Raw genomic sequence first — 21056 nt, 5'->3', positions numbered from 1 at the left:
CAAACATTTTTCTCTAGTCTTTTACCTCTTTTTCATTGGGTCATGTTACATTTTTGTTCTCTGATCAGCTAAATCCTGTTGTTGAGAGTCTTATTTTCTTTGATCTTTACAACTTGTTTAACAACAAAATTATTATCAGCAACAAAGTCATTTCTTATTTCACATTCACCCAAGTATATTTTTATTTGTTAGTATGAACCTCTGCTCATGTTTATCTTTTATGCCAATGTTATTCATTAAATTTTTTTACTAAGTCTCCCTATAATATTTTAGCAGACCCACTACTTCTAACTGTTAGTCAGTCTTTTCAGTGTGAGTGCTTGCTTGTATATGAGTGTAGACAGAAATAGAATTACTGTTTAATAATATATTGTGAAATAAAACGCAGAGTAAAATACTTTTCTTGTCAAGTATTGTAACTGATTACCAAGTACATAGGTGGAATATACATTGGCCATCTGACAGCCTGTGAAAGACTCTCACACAAACCGCTTCCGAAAGACAATAATGCAGACAGACAGATGTCATGGCTCATGTGCCACTTCCTTTTACATAAAACAAAACACTTGAACATGTTACTGAATTTAAGATTCACAAAATAACAATTAAAAGTCATGAGATAATTTTGGCTACATGTATCAAAAATGGGCCACATACTGCCTTATGAGTTCTGATCTGTATTTTGGTTTGTTCTCAAGCAGAGCTATTGTTTTAGATGACTGTAATAAATAAATATCATAGCTTTTCGGAAATAGGGGACAGGTAAATTTTCAAGAATATGTAGTGCAACATGACTGCATAGTTTATATCACAAAATTTCAAAGTTGGATTATTAAGAAATGGTTTATTCCCCATATTTGCTAATACAAATTGAGTAGTATTTGCAAGAACTCATGGTTAAAATGCCCTTTTTAAAGGGCAGCTTACTGCTGGAACTGGGTATTGACATAACAGTATAAAGTCCAAAAAGTTAAAAATTCAAGCTAAAATGATGTCTTCAGAGGATGTTGACATGAGGAAGGAATTTCAGATAGGTAAGGGAAGGTAGTCCCATCTGAATACCCCTGAAGAGGTTTTATTAACCAAAAGTTAGCTAAATGCTTTTCTATAACCCTGAAGGTGGAATGTAGTAAGTTTGGAAAAGAATTACAATCCAGCACCCAGAGGTATGAAATATATGTGTAAATAACAAAAATAGTAAGATACAGGTAGTGTGAAGCACCAAAAATATTAAATCATTATTATATAACAGAAATCATGGGTATTGTGTGTAACATGCAAAACATATGAAATTATAAAGGTATAGCATTAATATTGTGTAACACTTTAGAAACAAACAATTTGAAATACAAAAATTTACAGAGGTATGAGGTATTGATTACAACAAAACATCCTAAAACCATATATAAGATACGCCCAAGGTGTGAATCAAAACAAAGTTTAAAAACATGTAACATAGGATTCCTATCTAAGTAATACAAGGCACACTTTCATATTTATTGTGAAATTTCATTTTCCTACTTAAGTTATTTCTTCTGGTGGGATAACCAGTTCAGTGTGGCATTTTGGGTAACACTGTTTTTTCAGTACCTGAAACCACACACTATATAACTTTCCACCCTAATGGATGACATCACTTGCTATAAATAAAAGCTTTTGTCATTTATGTGCATTTATGATAATGATTTTCTATTTAGCTCATTTTTCACTTTAGTATGTAGTTCTCAAAAGGGGTCATTTCACCACAGAACTAGACAAAACATGTATTGTAGTTAGAAATAGCATATAAGTAAGTAAGTAAGTAAGTAATAATATCAAGATGTTGGAAAGCATAATCACCATGTTATACATCACATTAATATCCTAACATTGGATAGTTTTCCTCCTTCTGTATATGCAGAATTTCACAGACAAAAGACAAGTCTACTATGAAAGCAAACAGGTATGCCAGCATTGACCTCACAACAGTCCAAACAGGAAATTCCTGTGAGACAAAACCCTTGCTCAGCCTGAAACCTATGTAACATGTCAAGTGTGACTCTAAGCCAACAATAGATGTAAGTGTAAGATAAAAAATCATATGTAATGACTGAGTATAAAGTGTTTAGACCAGAATTATCGTCTTTGTGTTATATGAGTAAATTCTCAACTTATGTATATTAATCTTCAATCTGCTACTCATGATACACAGCATCACAGTGACATCTTGAAGTTTCTTGCAAAACATATATTTTTAGAAAAAAAGCTGTACGTCGTAGCAGTAAACTTAACTGTAAATCCTAGATTTTCCATATAATACTTAGAATCCAGTTGTTGTTGTTGTGGTCTTCAGTCCTGAGACTGGTTTGATGCAGCTCTCCATGCTACTCTATCCTGTGCAAGCTTCTTCATCTCCCAGTACCTACTGCAACCTACATCCTTCTGAATCTGTTTAGTGTATTCATCTCTTGGTCTCCCTCTACGATTTTTACCCTCCGCGCTGCCCTCCAATACTAAATTGGTGATCCCTTGATGCCTCAGAACATGTCCTACCAACCGATCCCTTCTTCTGGTCAAGTTGTGCCACAAACTTCTCTTCTCCCCAATCCTATTCAATACTTTCTCATTAGTTATGTGATCTACCCATCTAATCTTCAGTATTCTTTTGTAGCACCACATTTCGAAAGTTCCATTCTCTTTTGGTCTAAACTATTTATCGTCCATGTTTCACTTCCATACATGGCTACACTCCATACAAATACTTTCAGAAATGACTTCCTGACACTTAAATTTGTACTCGATGTTAGCAAATTTCTCTTCTTCAGAAACGCTTTCCTTGCCATTGCCAGTCTACATTTTATGTCCACTCTACTTCGACCATCATCAGTTATTTTGCTCCCCAAATAGCAAAACTCCTTTACTACTTTAAGTGTCTCATTTCCTAATCTAATTCCCTCAGCATCACCCGACTTAATTCGACTACATTCCATTATCCTCGTTTTGCTTTTGTTGATGTTCATCTTATATCCTCCTTTCAAGACCCTATCCATTCCGTTCAACTGCTCTTCCATGTCCTTTGCTGTCTCTGACAGAATTACAATGTCATCAGCAAACCTCAAAGATTTTATTTCTTCTCCATGGATATTAACACCTACTCTGAATTTTTCTTTTGTTTCCTTCACTGCTTGCTCAATATACAGATTGCATAACATCGGGGAGAGACTACAACCCTGTCTCACTCCCTTCCCAACCACTGCTTCCCTTTCATGCCCCTCGACTCTTATAACTGCCATCAGCTTTCTGTACAAATTGTAAATAGCCTTTCACTCCCTGTGTTTTACCCCTGCCACCTTCAGAATTTGAAAGAGAGTATTCCAGTTAACATTGTCAAAAGCTTTCTCTAAGTCTACAAATGCTAGAAACATAGGTTTGCCCTTCCTTAATCTAGCTTCTAAGATAAGTCATAGGGTCAGTATTGCCTCACATGTTCCAACATTTCTACGGAATCCAAACTGATCTTCCCCGAGGTCGGCTTCTACTAGGTTTTCCATTCATCTGTAAAGAATTCGCGTTAGTATTTTGCAGCTGTGACTTATTAAACTGATAGTTCGGTAATTTTCACATCTGTCAACACCTCTTTTCTTTGGGATTGGAATTATTATATTCTTCTTGAAGTCTGAGGGTATTTCGCCTGTCTCATACATCTTGCTCACCAGATGGTAGAGTTTTGTCAGGACTGGCTCTCCCAAGGCTGTCAGTAATTCCAATGGAATGTTGTCTACTCCGGGGGCCTTGTTTTGACTCAGGTCTTTCAGTGCTCTGTCAAACTCTTCACGAAGTATCATATCTCCTATTTCATCTTCATCTACATCCTCTTATATTTCCATATTATTGTCCTCAAGTACATTGCCCTTGTATAGACCCTCTATATACTCCTTCCACCTTTCCGCTTTCCCTTCTTTGCTTAGAACTGGGTTTCCATCTGAGCTCTTGATGCTCATACAAGTGGTTCTCTTATCTCCAAAGGTGTCTTTAATTTTCCTGTAGGCAGTATCTATCTTACCCCTAGTGAGATAAGCCTCTACATCCTTACATATGTCCTCTAGCCATCCCTGCTTAGCCATTTTGCACTTCCTGTCAATCTCATTTTTGAGACGTTTGTATTCCTTTTTGCCTGCTTCACTTACTGCATTTTTATATTTTCTCCTTTCATCTATTAAATTCTGTATCTCTTCTGTTACCCAAGGATTTCTACCAGCCCTCATGTTTTTACCTACTTGATCCTCTGCTACCCTCACTATTTCATTCCTCAAAGCTACCCATTCTTCTTCTACTGTATTTGTTTCCCTCATTCCTGTCAATTGTTCCCTTATGCTCTCCCGGAAACTCTGTAAAATCTCTGGCTCTTTCAGTTTATCCAGGTCCCATCTCCTTAAATTCCCACCTTTTTGCAGTTTCTTCAGTTTTAATCTACAGGTCATAACCAATAGATTGTGGTCAGAGTCCACATCTGCCCCTGGAAATGTCCTACAATTTAAAACCTTGTTCCTAAATCTCTGTCTTACCATTATATAATCTATCTGAAACCTGTCAGTATCTCCAGGCTTCTTCCATGTATACAGCCTTCTTTTATGATTCTTGAACCAAGTGTTAGCTATGATTAAGTTGTGCTCTGTGCAAAATTCTACCAGGCGGCTTCCTCTTTCATTTCTTAGCCCCAATCCATGTTCACCTACTATGTTTCCTTCTCTCCCTTTTCCTACTACCGAATTCCAGTCACCCATGGCTATTAAATTTTCATCACCCTTCACTATCTGAATAATTTCTTTTATTTCATCATACATTTCTTCAATTTCTTCGTCATCTGCATAGCCAGTTGGCATATAGACTTGTACTACTGTCGTAGACGTGGGCTTCATGTCTATCTTGGCCACAACAATGCGTTCGCTGTGCTGTTTTTAGTAGTTTACTCGCATTCCTATTTTCCTATTCATTATTAAACCTATTCCTGCATTACCCCTATTGGATTTTGTGTTTATAACCCTGTAGTCACCTGACCAGAAGTCTTGTTCCTCCTACCACCGAACTTCACTAATTCCGACTATATCTAACTTTAACCTATCCATTTCCCTTTTTAAATTTTGTAACCTACCTGCTCCGATCCGTAGAACACCAGTTTTCTTTCTCCTGATAATGACATCCTCTTGAGTAGTCCCCGCCCGGAGATCTGAATGGGGGACTATTTTACCTTCGGAATATTTTACCCAAGAGGGTAATACAGTAAAGCTGCATTCCCTCGGGAAAAATTACGGCCGTAGTTTCCCCTTGCTTTCAGCCGTTCGCTGTACCAGCACAGCCAGGCCATTTTGGTTATTGTTACAAGGCCAGATCAGTCAATCATCCAGACTGTTGCCCTTGCAACTACTGAAAAGGCTGCTGCCCCTCTTCAGGAACCACACATTTGTCTGGCCTCTCTACACATACCCCTCCGGTGTGGTTGCACCTACGGTACAGCCATCTGTATCGCTGAGGCACACAAGCCTCCCCACCAGCGGCAAGGTCCATGGTTCGCTGGGAGGGGGGGCGGGGGGGGATGGGGGGGAATCCAGTAAGTTCATATATATATTATGGTGCAGAAAGTGAGAGTTACTTGACATAGTCTTGGCCAAGTGTGTCATTCAATTAGCATGTAATTAATCGGTTACTTAGTTCAACAAGAAAAAAATCATCACAGAGGGTATTCACAAAATAAGTGAAACTTAAAGTACTAACACTTAGTTAAAGGGGTCATGAAAAATCGGATGAATACATACAATTGAAAGATAATCAAGTTGCAGATTTGGTTCCTGGACATGAAATCTCAGGTTGAAGTCAACATATGACACTGATAATGAGAAGGATTTCAGCAATAGAAACATACGTGTATGGAAAAGGGGTAAACCAGTTGGGTGATCATCATGTGGATGACATAGTATAAAAGATAGAAGAAAACTTACAGCATGTGTACATCATTGGATCCAGAATCCTCCAACACTAAACCCATACTGGTGACTCTGAATTTATTCACAAGTGCTAAAACGAACTCTCGTTCCATCATGTAGCATGCAATGGACCGCTTGCCACCCGCTACACCGCACACGACGCAACTAGGTTTTCCAATGGGCATCCCAGCTTCGTTTTCCAACTATCCGCCTTGTGTTCACAATAGTTTGACACAGTTTCCGAACACATCAACCAGCTGTATGCAACAGGACAGTGTTTCTACATTTCCTCAGCGATGTGTGCCAGCATCAGGTATGACTCCCCCATACGGGTCCACTGTATGGCTGTTGGCGTTACTTCGTCGAATGCCCGACTCGTTGATTTCTCAACCACGGTTGAGCCAGCCATGCCTACCATGCTTTGTGCCACTGGTACACTGCTACTGCACTTGAGCCTGTTACGCTGCAGAGCTACGGGCAGGGAGCGGCAGTTTCAGACAAACCGTTAAACGAAGACTTCGCCATCCGTTGGCCTAAACTACCATCACTTCGCAAGGACGATCCACACACATGGTTTGCCTTGGTTGACCACGTCCTGCAGCTACGTGGCATCACTGATGACACTAAATTCCTTTGCTTACTGTGTCACCTCCATGGTGAACCAGACCTGGTCTCCGATATTGTGGCTTCGCCTCCCCCTACGGGCAAATATGTATTCGCCTGATGCACCATCCTCGAGCACCTTTCCAGATCTACAAAGGAAGCTGTCTGCCTCGTCATCTTTCATGTCTCACTGAGTTCCAGATCCCCATCACAACTCTGGCGTGATCTCCACACTACGACTGACACACATCACTACACTTTGGACCATCTGGTTGCTCAAACTTCCTCCAGAAGTTCAAATTCACCTTCTCCATCTAATTTCGGCCCCACTAGTTGCTAAACTGAAGATCACAGACAAGGCTTACAAGAGCCTGCCACCCCGCATACACTTCCCCCCCCCCCACCCCCCCCCCTCCCCCCACCCCCCACCCCAACCCCCTCCTGGTGGGCCCTCTGGCCTCAGGGATCAGGGATTGGCACACTTGCACTACAGATTCCATTGTTTTGTACGGAGTGGGTACGACTCGCTCTGTGCATGCGGGCTGACCCAACGCCACTTGGCAACCACTGACATAACTCCTCACCTACCAGCTCTATTGCGGCAGCCCCGTCGGAGGAATCTACAAACATGATCCCCTCCACTGCCGCTTTGGCCTCAGGCAGCTCAACAGATGACACTGCACGCCACTCTGCTTGGTGTTATTTCCATTCCTGCTTTGGCGACACATTCCCAGACTAATATCGCGACTCCACTCAGGTGCTGTGGGCCGCGTTACATCTCACAGATGCCTGTCTCTTACTGCTTCTTCACCTTGTCTTTTGTTTCTAGTCAACACGGGGGCTAAGGTCAGTGTCATACCTTTGTCTGCAGGTATTAAATTCAAGTGTCAGCCTTGCTCCCCACTTCAAGCTGCAAATAATTCTATGATCCAATCTCATGGCATAACTAATTTAAATCTTAAACTTCAGGACATTAACACTCTCTTACAGTGGACTTTCACCAATGTGGATGAACCCATGCTCAGGGTAGATTTTCTCTTAGCCCATGCTCTTTCACCTAACCTGCAACAGTGTACACTAATCTTTAACTTGGTAGAACATACCACCAGTTCCGATATTTCTTCCCTCTCACACGACAGCACCACTCTATTGTGCAGGCTAGCTGAAGCTGCCGTTGCGATACTCTCTCTTAAATCACACAATGGCAAGCTTCAGGACAACAACAAAACCCTCTGGTTACACATCTCTGTCATGCAAGCCAAGCTCACAGACACTTGTAAGCGGGTCGCCCAGCTGTCACACATGGCCACGACCCCAACCCCTGTGCTGCCTCTTCACACCCGCCGCCGATGCCGCATGACTTTTGTACTGCCGGACAGAAGCTGTGTTCACGACACCACCAAGCATCCCACTGAGCTCTACGACAGGGACTACCAGTAGAACACCGTCACTGCTGCTGATCCACCGACCTGTGACACACAAGCGTGTGCATTACAAATTAGTCACACTTCATCGGGTGCAGGTCCATCATCCCCACTGGTATTTGCGATCAGCAAATGGAATGAATACCACAGAAGGTCCACCAGTGCCCACAAAGGCTAGGCGTTTAAATCCAGAACAATTTAAACACACTAAAATGATTTTTCAGGAAGTTTTTGACAGAAGACTATTCACCCTTCTTCTAATAGCTAGTCGTCACCCGTTCATTTGGTGCCTAAGGAAGGTGACACTTCCCGTCTCTGCGGAGACTACTGTGCACTTGAAACCAGCAAAATTTTAGGTAATTATCCTGTCTCTAATATTCAAGATTTTGCTTCTCAACTGCACGGGGCACAAATTTTCAGTGTAATAGACTGTTACAAGGCATACTACCAACTGCCAATGGCACCTGAGGACGTTAAAAAAAACTGATATCATCACCCCATTCATGTTATTCAAGTATCTGTTTATGCCGTATGGCGTTAAAAATACTGCACGGATGTGTCAATGGTTCATTGACTCATTGGTTGGAAAACTGGACTTTGTGTATGCATACCTGGATGACTTGTTAATTTTTTCCTCCTCACTCGGGGAACATGAACCTTACTTAATACAGTGTTACAATTCTTACAAGCAAACAGTGCCATGGTGAACAATGCTAAGTCACAACTCCACTGCACTAGTGTCACTTTTCTGGGCCACATTGTTTCCACCCCTACATGAATGGGTCGAGGCTATTCGTATGCTGTGTTTGCCCACAGACTTTCAGGGCCTCCGCTGTTTCCTAGGAACGGTAAATTGCTACTGCAAATGCATTCCCCATGCCACTGACACGAAAGCCCCACTGACAGACACTCTTACAGGCAACAACACCTTAAGGTCTCAGGCGGTCATGTGAGCTCCAGACATGCGACGTGCATTTGATAATCTCAAATCAGCCTTACAGATGGCCGTTATGCTCACTCACTCCACCCCTGATACTCCCACCTCGCTTACTACAGACGCAAGTGATACAGCAGTGAGGGGCAGTACTTCAGGAATCTGTTGGTTCTGTTGTACAGCCGCTCAGATTTTTCTCCCACAAACTGTCTGCTTCTCAATGTAAATGGTCGACCTTTGACCAGGAACTATTTGCTATTTATGCGGCTATCAAACATTTCCGAGACAATACCAAAGTCGCCATCTCGTGGTATTTACTGACACAAACTGCTCATATATGTTTTCCGCAACCCAGGCAAGGACATGTCCCCAAGACATTTCTGTCATATGGACCTGATATTCCAGGTTACAAACAACATATGTTATGTCAGAGCGGCAGGCAATGTCCTAGCCAATTTTTTATCTAGTGTGTCATTATTATCTTCACAACTGGACCTCAGCGAACTCCCTAGATTGCAAACAGATGATTACTGAACTTGATGCATTGTGCTCCGATACTAAAACAGGACTCAAACTCAAGTTATGGACACTTACTGGGTTCTTGCCACCCGTCTGGTGTGACATTTCAACAGGACGCATACGTCCAGTGATTCCCGCACCTCTCCTCTGTGACATTTTTAATAGTATTCATGACTTGGCACACCCTGGCATATGCACCACTGCATGTTTGGTGTCCTAATGTTTCATATGGCTCGGGGTGATAAAATAATGTCGCAGTTGGGCACGAGCTTGTGTAACTTGTCAGGGTGCAAATGTAGGATGTCGTGCTCAGCCCCCCATGGGTACGTTCGACATGGCAAAATGAAGATTTCAACACAGACACATCGATATCGTTTGGTCCTTACTCCCCTCAGGCCCCTTTCATTACATACTGTCTGCCACTGACAGGTTTACCCACTGGATAGAGGTAATTCCCCTCACTATTGTCACAGCCAACGCAGTGGCCCAAACCCTTTTATTAATGAGGATCTCACGCTTCGCCTGCCCAGGTTCTATCACCACTAACCAGGTCTGCCAGTTTGAGTTCGCCCTCTTCCAGCAGCTTTCTGAATTGTTCAGGTTGAAATGATTTAGGGACAGCAGCATACCACTCCCAGAGTAATGGGCTTGTCAAACACTGGCACCGATCTCTTAAAGTTTCACTGATGTGCTACGGAGGCGAGTGGGCCAACACCCAACCATGGGTAATGTTAAGCGTTCGGGCCGTGTACCAGGAGGACCTTGGTGCATCTCTGGTAGAAGCACTACATGGAAAACCCCTCACACTCCCAACAGAGCTAATCCAGCCTTCACCCCTCCAGATAAAACATGTGACTTGACCTTCGTCAGGCATGTTAAGCAGCTAATCACTAACGTTCGTGTGCCCCCAACCCTCCTCCCTCACCTGCACTCACTTCCCCCCATATTTCAGCGCCAGGACTTAGCGTCATGCACTCACGTCATGGTGAGTGATGACACCATCTGATTGATGCTCAGCCCTCCATACTCTGGCCTGCATAGACTCATCTCGTGGCGTAACAACACATTTGAAGTGCTCATTAGCGGCACACCTCAAACGGTATCTGTCTGATGCCTCAAACTGGTGTGGTATTTAAGACAACTGCTTGATACTCCACCGAGTCGGCCCACACCTCCTGCTATACCCGCCTCTGATGAGATATCTAACGACAGTCTGTGGGTGAGTGACGACCATTCCCGCACTTGTGACGTTACTCACTCCCAGTTGTGTGACAGTGCTACAGGTGCGTGAGACATCAGCCTACAGACTGACATGTGTGATGACTCCCTCTCCTACAGGTAGCCCCCTGCCTCTCCCCTGTTAGGATTTACTGATCTATCAGGGGCCAAGCTCAGAGCATGTGCTGTCACTGGTGATGATTCATTTGGAGACTCTGCCACCCCCTGTACGGAAGTGATAGTTAATGTCAACACTGATTTCATTTGTAGTTGTAAAGTCTTTTTTGTTGTGCATCCTGATAACGTGTTTGTATTCTGCGAATGAGGCAGCTTTCCCAATGACAACTTGACCCACAATCACCTTCTCCAGTCTGTCCCCTTGCCTGTTGGTACTGACCCATAATTGGTCAGAGTCCTTCATACTGCATCACGCTTTCAGGTTTGCTACCCCAGCTCCTGACAATTCACTGCCCCCTCCACAGATTTCTCCACTGCTGTATGGGGATTTGCCCAGTCAGGCAGGACCATTCCACCCCCCCCCCCCTCCGCCAACCCACCGCCCCCCCCCCCCCACCCCAGCCTGCTGGCTTGAGCACTTCATTTACTAAGGTCATGTATTGTTTCTGTTTAAACACCATCCCCGAATATCCCAGGTGCCTCCTTTACATTTATGCCCCCATGATTGTCTTGGTGGGGAGGGGGGCTAATGTGGTGACTATCGACCAAGTTGCTTATCAACATCTTTGTTTCCCAAGCAGTCTGTGGTCACACGCAAAATGGGAATCAGCTAGATGTGTGTGTGTGTATGTGTGTGTGTGTGTTTATATATGCTTTGGTCCCTGTTCTTCACGGGCATGCTGCCAGATATGATCGTCTTCAATACAGGATATTTTGGCGATCCATCTGGCCACCATCTTCACGTCCGATTGTCGAGACACAATCATGCCAGTTCTGGCATAACAGCTTCCTACCTTAACTGCTGAAGTCAAAATTTTAATTTGCTCCTTCAAGCTTTTATTGGTCCCAAACTTGCAAACATGTAACAAATGCGACGAAGGTCTCATTTGTTTCTTGTAATGATGAAATGGCTCATTTATCTCAAAAAAAATTTTTATCTCAACAATTCTAAGATCTGCTCATATTCTGCTCGGCGCCATCGTGTCACGGTCTCCATTGAATAGTGGCTAAGAACAGGGGAGGCGGGCAAAACTTATAATATATGATGGAAACTGATTAATAATTGCTGCATGAATAATAAAAAAAAAATGTCAAGAATAATTGAAAGAAATTGGAACATAGACATATCCTGAGTGAACTTTAACTGGCGCAGATATCAACGGACCTTTAAAGTCAATACATTTTTAGATCATTATTCGTCATATTATTTTATGTACTTCTTTTTCCCATTACCGCCATTGTCCCTGATGGTATGACAATACTGGCACCGGATCACCCCTCCTCAGCTCACGCAAATTCTTCTTGTCTGCTTTGATCCTCTTGATGCAAGATTATCGTGACTTATGAAATGATGAACAGATGTGGTTATCAATAATCTTCATCTCCCAAATAACTTTTATAATACTTCTGTAATGTCCAGTTAGAATACACGGTTTTTAACAATATTAATGCAGCAGAACTCTTCATACGTTCACCCACCACCACTTATAGAGACAAACAGGTGAATATACAGAAATTAATCAACTGTAGAGCGTATCTCTACTTGTCTTGTCTCTATCCTAACATTATTGCTAGTACAACATGATTCATTACAATTATATTCATGTATATGGGTATATTCCCAACAACTGTGTAACACCCAAAAAGGAAGCTCTGTTATCCAATCCTCCACAGTTCTACGGACACTCTATAGCATCAACCATCATAAGGAAAGATTTGTGTTATCTCATGTTTTTATTAAAAAAAAAAAAAAAAAAAAGTGGTATTGATGCATGAAACTGTAGGAGCAAACACCACATTAACTGGGGACCTTGTGTTTGGCACATGTATGATGGACAAAGAATGTACATCCCCCTGAGGATGCAAGTTAATGACGAATGTAAGGTTTCAACTGAACAGTATTCCTCAAACCAAACACTTTTCTTGATTTTGGATAAATAAGTTGATAAGCATTAGGATGTGATATTCCAGAAATTTTGGAAGGTCCAATGTATATATCAAAAAATCTATTAATCTCTTTGTTTATTGCTGTAGACTTCTTGTAGCTTTTGGTTAATACTGGGTCACCAACTTTATACTGTGTTACTTTCAAACCTTTATCATGACTTAAATTTTTCTTATTATGATAAGCTTTCATATTTTTCCTCACAGTATTCTCTCTCTCATCAGGTGAAAGATCAGAGCATACAGGGAACTTAATTAATTCATAAAAAAAGCTTCACAGCCTTGTTATTGTAATGAATTTCATGTGGAGAAAATCCATTAGTGGTGTTTTGTAAATGGTTGAGGATATCCTCAAACTGTTCTATGTAAGAATGCCAGTTAGGGTGGTCCTTAGCACAGTAAGTCCTACAAAGGTGTCCAATCTCTCTCGTGTATCTCTCTGTTGGATTGTAAGAAGGTAATTAAACTGAAATTCCTGTATGTTTGATATTCATATCTGTAAGAAACTGCTTCTAAATGTTGGATACAAGTTGGCTGCCACTGTGAGATAGGATTGCTTTTGGTTTACCTGCATTGGTGAAGGAATCATTGACAAAATATAGAATTTTCTTGTGGCTAGTGACTTTTCTCAATGGATATAGCTTAATTAATTTAGTGAATGAATCAACAACTACAAACACATGAGAGTACCCCTCTCTTGAACAAGGAAGTTGACCATAGAAATTGACTCCAATGAGCTCAGTCTTAGCTTTATGAATAATTCTGTGTAGAAATCCTCTATGACTCTGATTTGTCACCTTTAGCCTCTGACATCTGTCACAAGATGCTATTTAAGACATCACTCTTTTAGAGATATTACTAAAATAAACATTCTCCTGCAACTTCTGGATGCAATTCATACTGCCACAATGTCCAAAACTTTCATGTACAAACCAAATAAGTAAATAAACTTGTTGTTTAGGCCAGCATAATTTCCACTGATCAGAATTGGGTCTGCATCTTTCAAACAGAATCCCCTTATGTACCTCGTAGTATAGTGCAACTTTCTCATACTACTGTTTTCCAAGTAAGCTCTTTACTAACATAAGGTCTTCATCCTGATTTTGATATCTCCTCAGTTGTTCACATATGTTAACTATTTCTTTTTCCCCTTTTATACCTTTGATAAACATGATTCTGAAGTTCTTAATATCCTGTATTCCTCCTTTGCAAATAGAGCATCTTAAGAAGTTGAAGTTCTTACATCAAACTTACACTTGGCTAACTTAAATGTCATACCTCTCTGCCTGAACTTATTAGCTACCTCCTTGATTGTGTGGACATGCTCATCCCAGTTGTTGCTTGTTATGAGTATCTCATCAACATAAATTACCAGTTTTGAATGCATTTCACTACCCAATACAAGATCTAAGGCTATAATAAACTCTGCTACAGATACACCCAGACCAAAGGGTACTGCACAATACTGATAGCTTTTACTAGAGAGTAAGAATGCAGTATATTTCCTAGTTTCTGATTCTAATATTATCTGATGGAAACCTGAGGTCAAATCCAGCCATGAAAAATACTTGGTGCCAGAAAATATGTTCAGTAATTTTTCCATTGACTAAGGGTGATCAGTTTCTCTTTCCAAAAATTTATTTAGATGATGTAAATCAAGCACAAGCCTACCCCACCATCCTTTTTACTTATAACAGCCAAAGGGTTGTTGTATTGGCTATTACTCCTTCCAATAATCCTTCACTTTTGCATCTCCTGCAACTATCTCTCCCCAACCTGTCTTTTACAAACAGGAACTAAATATGGTTTTATAAAGAAAGGCTGGTGCCCTTTGAGTCTTAACTTGCATGTATTGTTCTTAACTCTGCCTGGTTTCTCACTAAATATATCTTTATAGGGTCTCAACATTTCTTCCAGTTCTGACCTCTCATCTCCAGTAGGCTTAGGTGGAATATACATTGGTCGTCTGACAGCCTCTGAAGGACTCTCACACAAACAGCTTCCGAAAGACAGTAATGCAGGCAGATGGACCTTCTGGTTCATGTGCCCCTTCCTTTTATATAAAACAAAACAATCAAATACATTATTGAATTTAAGGTTCACAAAATAACTATTAAAAGTCATGAAATAATTTTGGTTACATGTATCAAAAAATGGGCCATGTACTACTCTATGAGTTATGATATTATCAGGAAAAGTTTACATAGTTCCATCACAATTCCAACGAATATGAAATATATTAATATAAATATATTTTAATTAGTTGCAACCCAATTACATTGAATAAAATATTACTAACAGTATTTTGGTTTGCTCTCAAGTAAAGCTATCTTTTTAGATGACCATAATGAATAAATATCATAGCTTTTCAGAAATAGGGGAGAGGTAAATTTTCAATAATATGTGGTACAACATGACTGCACAGTTCATAACACAAAATTTCAAAGTTGGTTTAGAAACAAATGGCTTATTCCCCATAGTTGCTAATATAAATTGAGTAGTATTTACAAAAACACTTGGAGAAATATGCCCCGAGATTTCATTGAGAAAGAATCTGTTGACCATAGTATATTGTTTTAAATAATCAATTCTGTCTCCAGCAAAGAAACACACTCCTGGAAATTGAAATAAGAACACCGTGATTTCATTGTCCCAGGAAGGGGAAACTTTATTGACACATTCCTGGGGTCAGATACATCACATGATCACACTGACAGAACCACAGGCACATAGACACAGGCAATAGAGCATGCACAATGTCGGCACCAGTACAGTGTATATCCACCTTTCGCAGCACTTCAGGCTGCTATTCTCCCATGGAGACGATCGTAGAGATGCTGGATGTAGTCCTGTGGAACGGCTTGCCATGCCATTTCCACCTGGCGCCTCAGTTGGACCAGCGTTCGTGCTGGACGTGCAGACCGCGTGAGACGACGCTTCATCCAGTCCCAAACATGCTCAATGGGGGACAGATCCGGAGATCTTGCTGGCCAGGGTAGTTGACTTACACCTTCTAGAGCACGTTGGGTGGCACGGGATACATGCGGACGTGCATTGTCCTGTTGGAACAGCAAGTTCCCTTGCCGGTCTAGGAATGGTAGAACGATGGGTTCGATGACGGTTTGGATGTACCGTGCACTATTCAGTGTCCCCTCGACGATCACCAGTGGTGCTCGGCCAGTGTAGGAGATCGCTCCCCGCACCATGATGCCGGGTGTTGGCCCTGTGTGCCTCGGTCGTATGCAGTCCTGATTGTGGCGCTCACCTGCACGGCGCCAAACACGCATACGACCATCATTGGCACCAAGGCAGAAGCGACTCTCATCGCTGAAGACGACACGTCTCCATTCGTCAATGTGTTCTTTTTTCCATTTCCAGGAGTGTAGTTCTGTATTTGGTATTAACAAATTTAAAAAACTTCACATGACATTTGATAAAAGTAGTCAGGTTGCAGAAAACTTCTAAAATCTTACACAGGATTAAACTTGGTACACTTCACTATCTTTATCTCCAAACTGTGTAAGTATGAGAAAGTTTGAGGTAATGATCACTTGTATGTTATATCATACTTAAACAATCTAGAAAAATTAATTTTAATCATAAATGTAGAAAATTATCTTCCAGACTCCATTTGAGATCTTTTTCTGTTCCTGTTGTACGTGAATGATTTACCCATAAATAGTTGCTCTGATTAATGATATCTTTCTGGGTGTTTTGCCAGCAGAACACCTGGAAGCACACCCTTAATCAATCATCCTGAGAAAACCAGAAGGCACAACATATACTCTGTATCAGATTTTGACAGATTGACAGATAGGAAAAATAAAATCTTGACATTATTGTACATTCTCATAGTGACACATAAACCTCCTTTTACGTCTGAACATCTCTAAACTTTGTATGATGCAGTTCACGACCAATTAGTTGTATTGCCAAAATATTAATTTAACTGAACAATTACAAAAGAAAAGTTGATCTTCTAGCAATTATAGTTTCCAGTTTCTATATTATTTCTACTTATCACATTAATATTAGGTTACTGTATCTTTGCTGTGCTATCAGAATAGTGAGTTCATATTGTATATATAAGTCCTCTGAATTTATATTTGGGAGTAAAAGTAACAACACATCAAAAGGCACATGTACAAGACTGGAAACTTCTGTGCATACATTTGTGTGTGTGTGTGTGTGTGTACTCTAGTTTGAAAACGAATTTGTCTGATACCTTGTGAAGTTTTCCGTCTTGTGTGTGTGGCTGTCTTCAAATTAATGTCCATATTATTCAATGAGTTGTTATCTTTACTGCTGAATTGTTGTGTTCTGCCAGAACTTCTTTCCATTACCACATTTAAATAACATTTGCAACTAGGCATATGGAATTTTCTATCTTACCAGAGGAAAAAATGTATTATCATCAGGGAAACCTTAAGTGTTGTTTTCCATATATTCTTTGAGTTGAGTAATATTTATTATTGAATTATGTTTTAGGTTTGGCAAAACACTTCTGATTGAGGAAGCTGATTCAATTGATCCAGTACTGTATCCTATTCTAAGACGAGAACTCACAAACCAAGGTAACATTAGCTCATATTAAATGTATTATTCATAATTAAAAACTGGATTTCAATGATTATTGTGGAAGGAAGTGGGAGGTTCCATGTTGTATTTAGAAATGGGTTGACTGGTAATGTTTGAGGAAATTAGCTTCAGGACAGAGAAAAATGTAAGACCATGGTATTATACACAAGAGCCAAGTATAAAACATTTCCAGAGTATACTAAATAATATGTAGTGAATATGATAAATTCTATGTTGGGCAAACAGGGAGAGACTTCTAAACAAGATCTAGAGCATGTTAATGAGAATGAAGCCAATCCGTTAGCATTTGGTACTCATTTAAGATAAAACAAGCATTTTGCTACTGATATTAATAAAAACACCACCATTCTTCATAAAGCTGAAAAAGGTAGATTACTAAATGTTCTAAAATACATTAAGATATACACTCATCTGATGAAACACCCTGACAACATACTTAATGAACAAACAGAGCTACAGGATAAGATGTATATACAAACCTTTACAGTGTTTTAACCAACAAAGTTCGGTTTGGGGTCTCCCCATCTCCTTCATGAAAAATTGTCTAATTTAATATGAAATGTTGGGTTACCATTGGATCTAAGTCTGAAATAAGAACTTACATACATGATAGACATAGTTTTTCATTAAATCCAACTTGCTTGATGGGTACTTCAAGACTATTAACATCAGCTTTTTGTATATATTTATACAATTTTGTACTTTTTATTTATTCAACCCTTACATACTAATTGGCCAAACGTGACATTACAACTCATTAATGCAAGTCACATACACATATGAATGTGATGTCAGCAATAACAAAAGGCTCATAATATAGACTTTTTGTTATGTTCAGCTTGAAGTTCATCTAGAAAACAAACAACCATGTGGACACCTAGAATTCATTTACTCTTTACCATGTCTCTCAGTTCATGAAATTAAGCATTTCCGGACACATGTCCACATAACATCTTTTCTTTATTTGTGTGTGAGGAATGTTTCCTGAAAGTTTGGCCGTACCTTTTTGTAACACCCTGTATAAAAAGCTGTGGAATGATTGCAGCAGAGCTGATATATGACATGGCTGTTTTCACAGGTGGCCCAGCCTCTGATGGGATAGGATATGCCTTTGACAGAACTGTAATAGGAACTGTTGGGTGGATGGGGCAGGTCTTGCACCTGGGTCTTCCACAGGGATATGATTCTTGTGGCAAGGAATTGGGATTGTGAGTGGGATAGGGATGTACTAGTCCTGCCTAAAGGACTCACCCTTAGCCATACACCAAAATTTTAACCACGCTGGATTTGTCAAAGACCTACTCTCTTTCTCTTGATTCCTGCAATGTAAACACTTCTTTCCTGTCAGTCATTCCAACTACAGCCAACCTAATGCTAATATTGAATCCCGGGTCTCCCAGTTCATACCACCATTCAACTTTGATCCTTCACAAACAGGCACTATGCCCCAGACCTAGCCTGCAAACAGATCTCCCATTCTATTTCCCCTCACATCCCAAATCCTCCCACCACCTCAAGAACCAGCCACAAAGCAGTACCCCTTTGTCACCCATTTCCACCCCAGACTGAAACAAGAGAACCGTATCCTCCGCCAGGCTTTTGATTACCTATCTTCATGCCCTGAAATGAAGGACATCCTACCCGAGATCCCTCCCATCCTTCATAAAGTGGAGTTCCATTGCCCACCCACCTTCTACAACATCCTAATCCATCCCTATGCCACTCCTCATATCTATGTGGAAGACCTGGATGCAAGATCTGTCCAATCCATCCACCTAGCACTTCCTAGTACAGTCCTATCACAGGCTTATCCTATCTCACCAGAGGCTGGGCAACTTGTGAATGCAGCTATGTCATATGCTATCTCTGCTGCAGTCATCGCACAGGTTTTTATATTGGTATGACTACCTACCAGTTCCCCACCAGGATGAACAGCCACCGCCGAACTGTGCCCGAGAGCAAAGTAGGCCATCCTGAGGCATAACATGCAGCTGAACATAACTATCTTGATTTCAGTGGCTCCTTTGCTAACCGATCCATCTGTATCCTCCCCTCCGCCACCATCTCTTCTGAACTGCACAAATGGGAATTACTCATTCAACACATTCTCCTCCTGTAATTATCCCAGCCTCAACATATGCTAACACACTGTCCAAATACCCTCCACCCAACAGTTTCCACACTCTGTGTCCTATTACGTCCTCCCTTTTCTTCTCTCCCACCTGCTTTGTGTGCCATTCTCTGCCAATGTTCCATCCCATATTTTGCGTCCTCCTTTCCTCTTTTGCTCCGTTTTCCCTACCTCCATGCCCCACAACCACCCGCCTCTCTCTCCCCATGCATGCACACTGTCCTTTCCCCTTCCCTGCTCCCTTCAGGTTACTGCTTCCATTCTGGTCCACACTGCCAGAGTTGGCGATCATGTGTGTGTGAATGAATGGTGTGTGTTTCTCTTTCTTTTTCTGATGAAGGCTGTGGCCAAAAGTGTATGTGTAAGTGTCTTTTAATTGTGCCTGTCTGCAACATACTGTCATCTTTGCAGTAATTAGCAATCTGTCTTTTTCTACATTATTGAATTTAAAGATTTAGTTGACAAGGGAGCAAAAAACTAAAATGATTATTTATTATTATGTACATCAAGAAGCACTTTCTGCTAAATTTGCAGCTATTGGGCACATGAAGAAATTGGTGGTATGAATAGGAAATTTTCTAAAATTACATGCCTTATTCCACTGTCAGTTGCAAGAGTTTTCGATGGAATTGAGAAAAATGTATGGAGAAGTTATATATTACTATAAAGTACTTTGGGTTACGTCAACAAGCGTGCCTTTAATGATTTTTCAATTTAAAACCCACTATTGTTGACTTTGTCAAGGAAAAAGAAGAGCAGGAGTGAAAGTTAGAATATCTGGAATGGATTGTGAACCTTGCATTTTAAGTGGATTTCACTGCATTCTGCCCACAGTATGACATTGCAAGGTGAGAAACAACATATTTCTGTATGAAGTCTTCATGGGTTGTCAGCTGAGTAGCATCGTCGTCTTGTAGCAACATTTTGATGGAATGCGTCTCCTTCATCTTCAGGTGAAGATAATGGAGACACATTGCATCGAAACATTGCTACGAGATGACAACGCTACTTGGCTGACTACCCGTGAAGACTTCATATATGAAATTTGCCAAGAAAGCCTGCACTCACATTGTAGTAGTGACAAATTCTGACACATTCCAGTTCCCTAAGCTCAGTGACAGTAAAGAAACTGTGAGGGTTGAAGAATTTATTGTGACCTTGAAATAATTACAAGGATAGTTTTCTGAATGTATTGAGGAAACTGCCAATCTTCAATTTGTTTTTGAGCTGTATTCGAGACAATTTGCTGTTTCAGTCAAAAGTGCCTCTGTGCATATGTAGATATAGTTGATTGATCTGTAATGTAATTTCCATTTTCAAGACAAATCCTTGTGTGTTAAAACTGTCCAGGATGTCTACATTGTTTTCCCCAGGAAGGGTTTCCACATCTCCATAATAAGTTTGCAAAAGTGCTACAATATTTTAAGCAACATACATGTGCGAAAAACCTTTTTTCAATTACAAAACTAAATAAGTCACAATTATTTGCAACCTGAGTGCTAAAATCTGTGATATCTTCTGCGTCTGCCTGTGTGCTGACACAGTTT

General features: G+C 40.7%; 1 protein-coding gene across 1 annotated transcript in view; it reads left to right on the top strand.

Moving 5' to 3' along the window:
- LOC126457597 (cytoplasmic dynein 2 heavy chain 1) overlaps positions 1 to 21056 on the top strand; it is an 808157-nt gene that overhangs the window by 645399 nt on the left and 141702 nt on the right. The window contains exon 56 of the mRNA XM_050094037.1: positions 17268 to 17353. Coding sequence (XP_049949994.1) covers positions 17268 to 17353 — 86 coding nt within the window. The remainder of the gene's footprint in view (positions 1 to 17267; positions 17354 to 21056) is intronic.

This window comes from Schistocerca serialis, chromosome 2, assembly GCF_023864345.2.
Source record: "Schistocerca serialis cubense isolate TAMUIC-IGC-003099 chromosome 2, iqSchSeri2.2, whole genome shotgun sequence".
Taxonomy (NCBI): domain Eukaryota; kingdom Metazoa; phylum Arthropoda; class Insecta; order Orthoptera; family Acrididae; genus Schistocerca; species Schistocerca serialis.
This window is presented reverse-complemented; position numbering and strand designations above follow the sequence as displayed.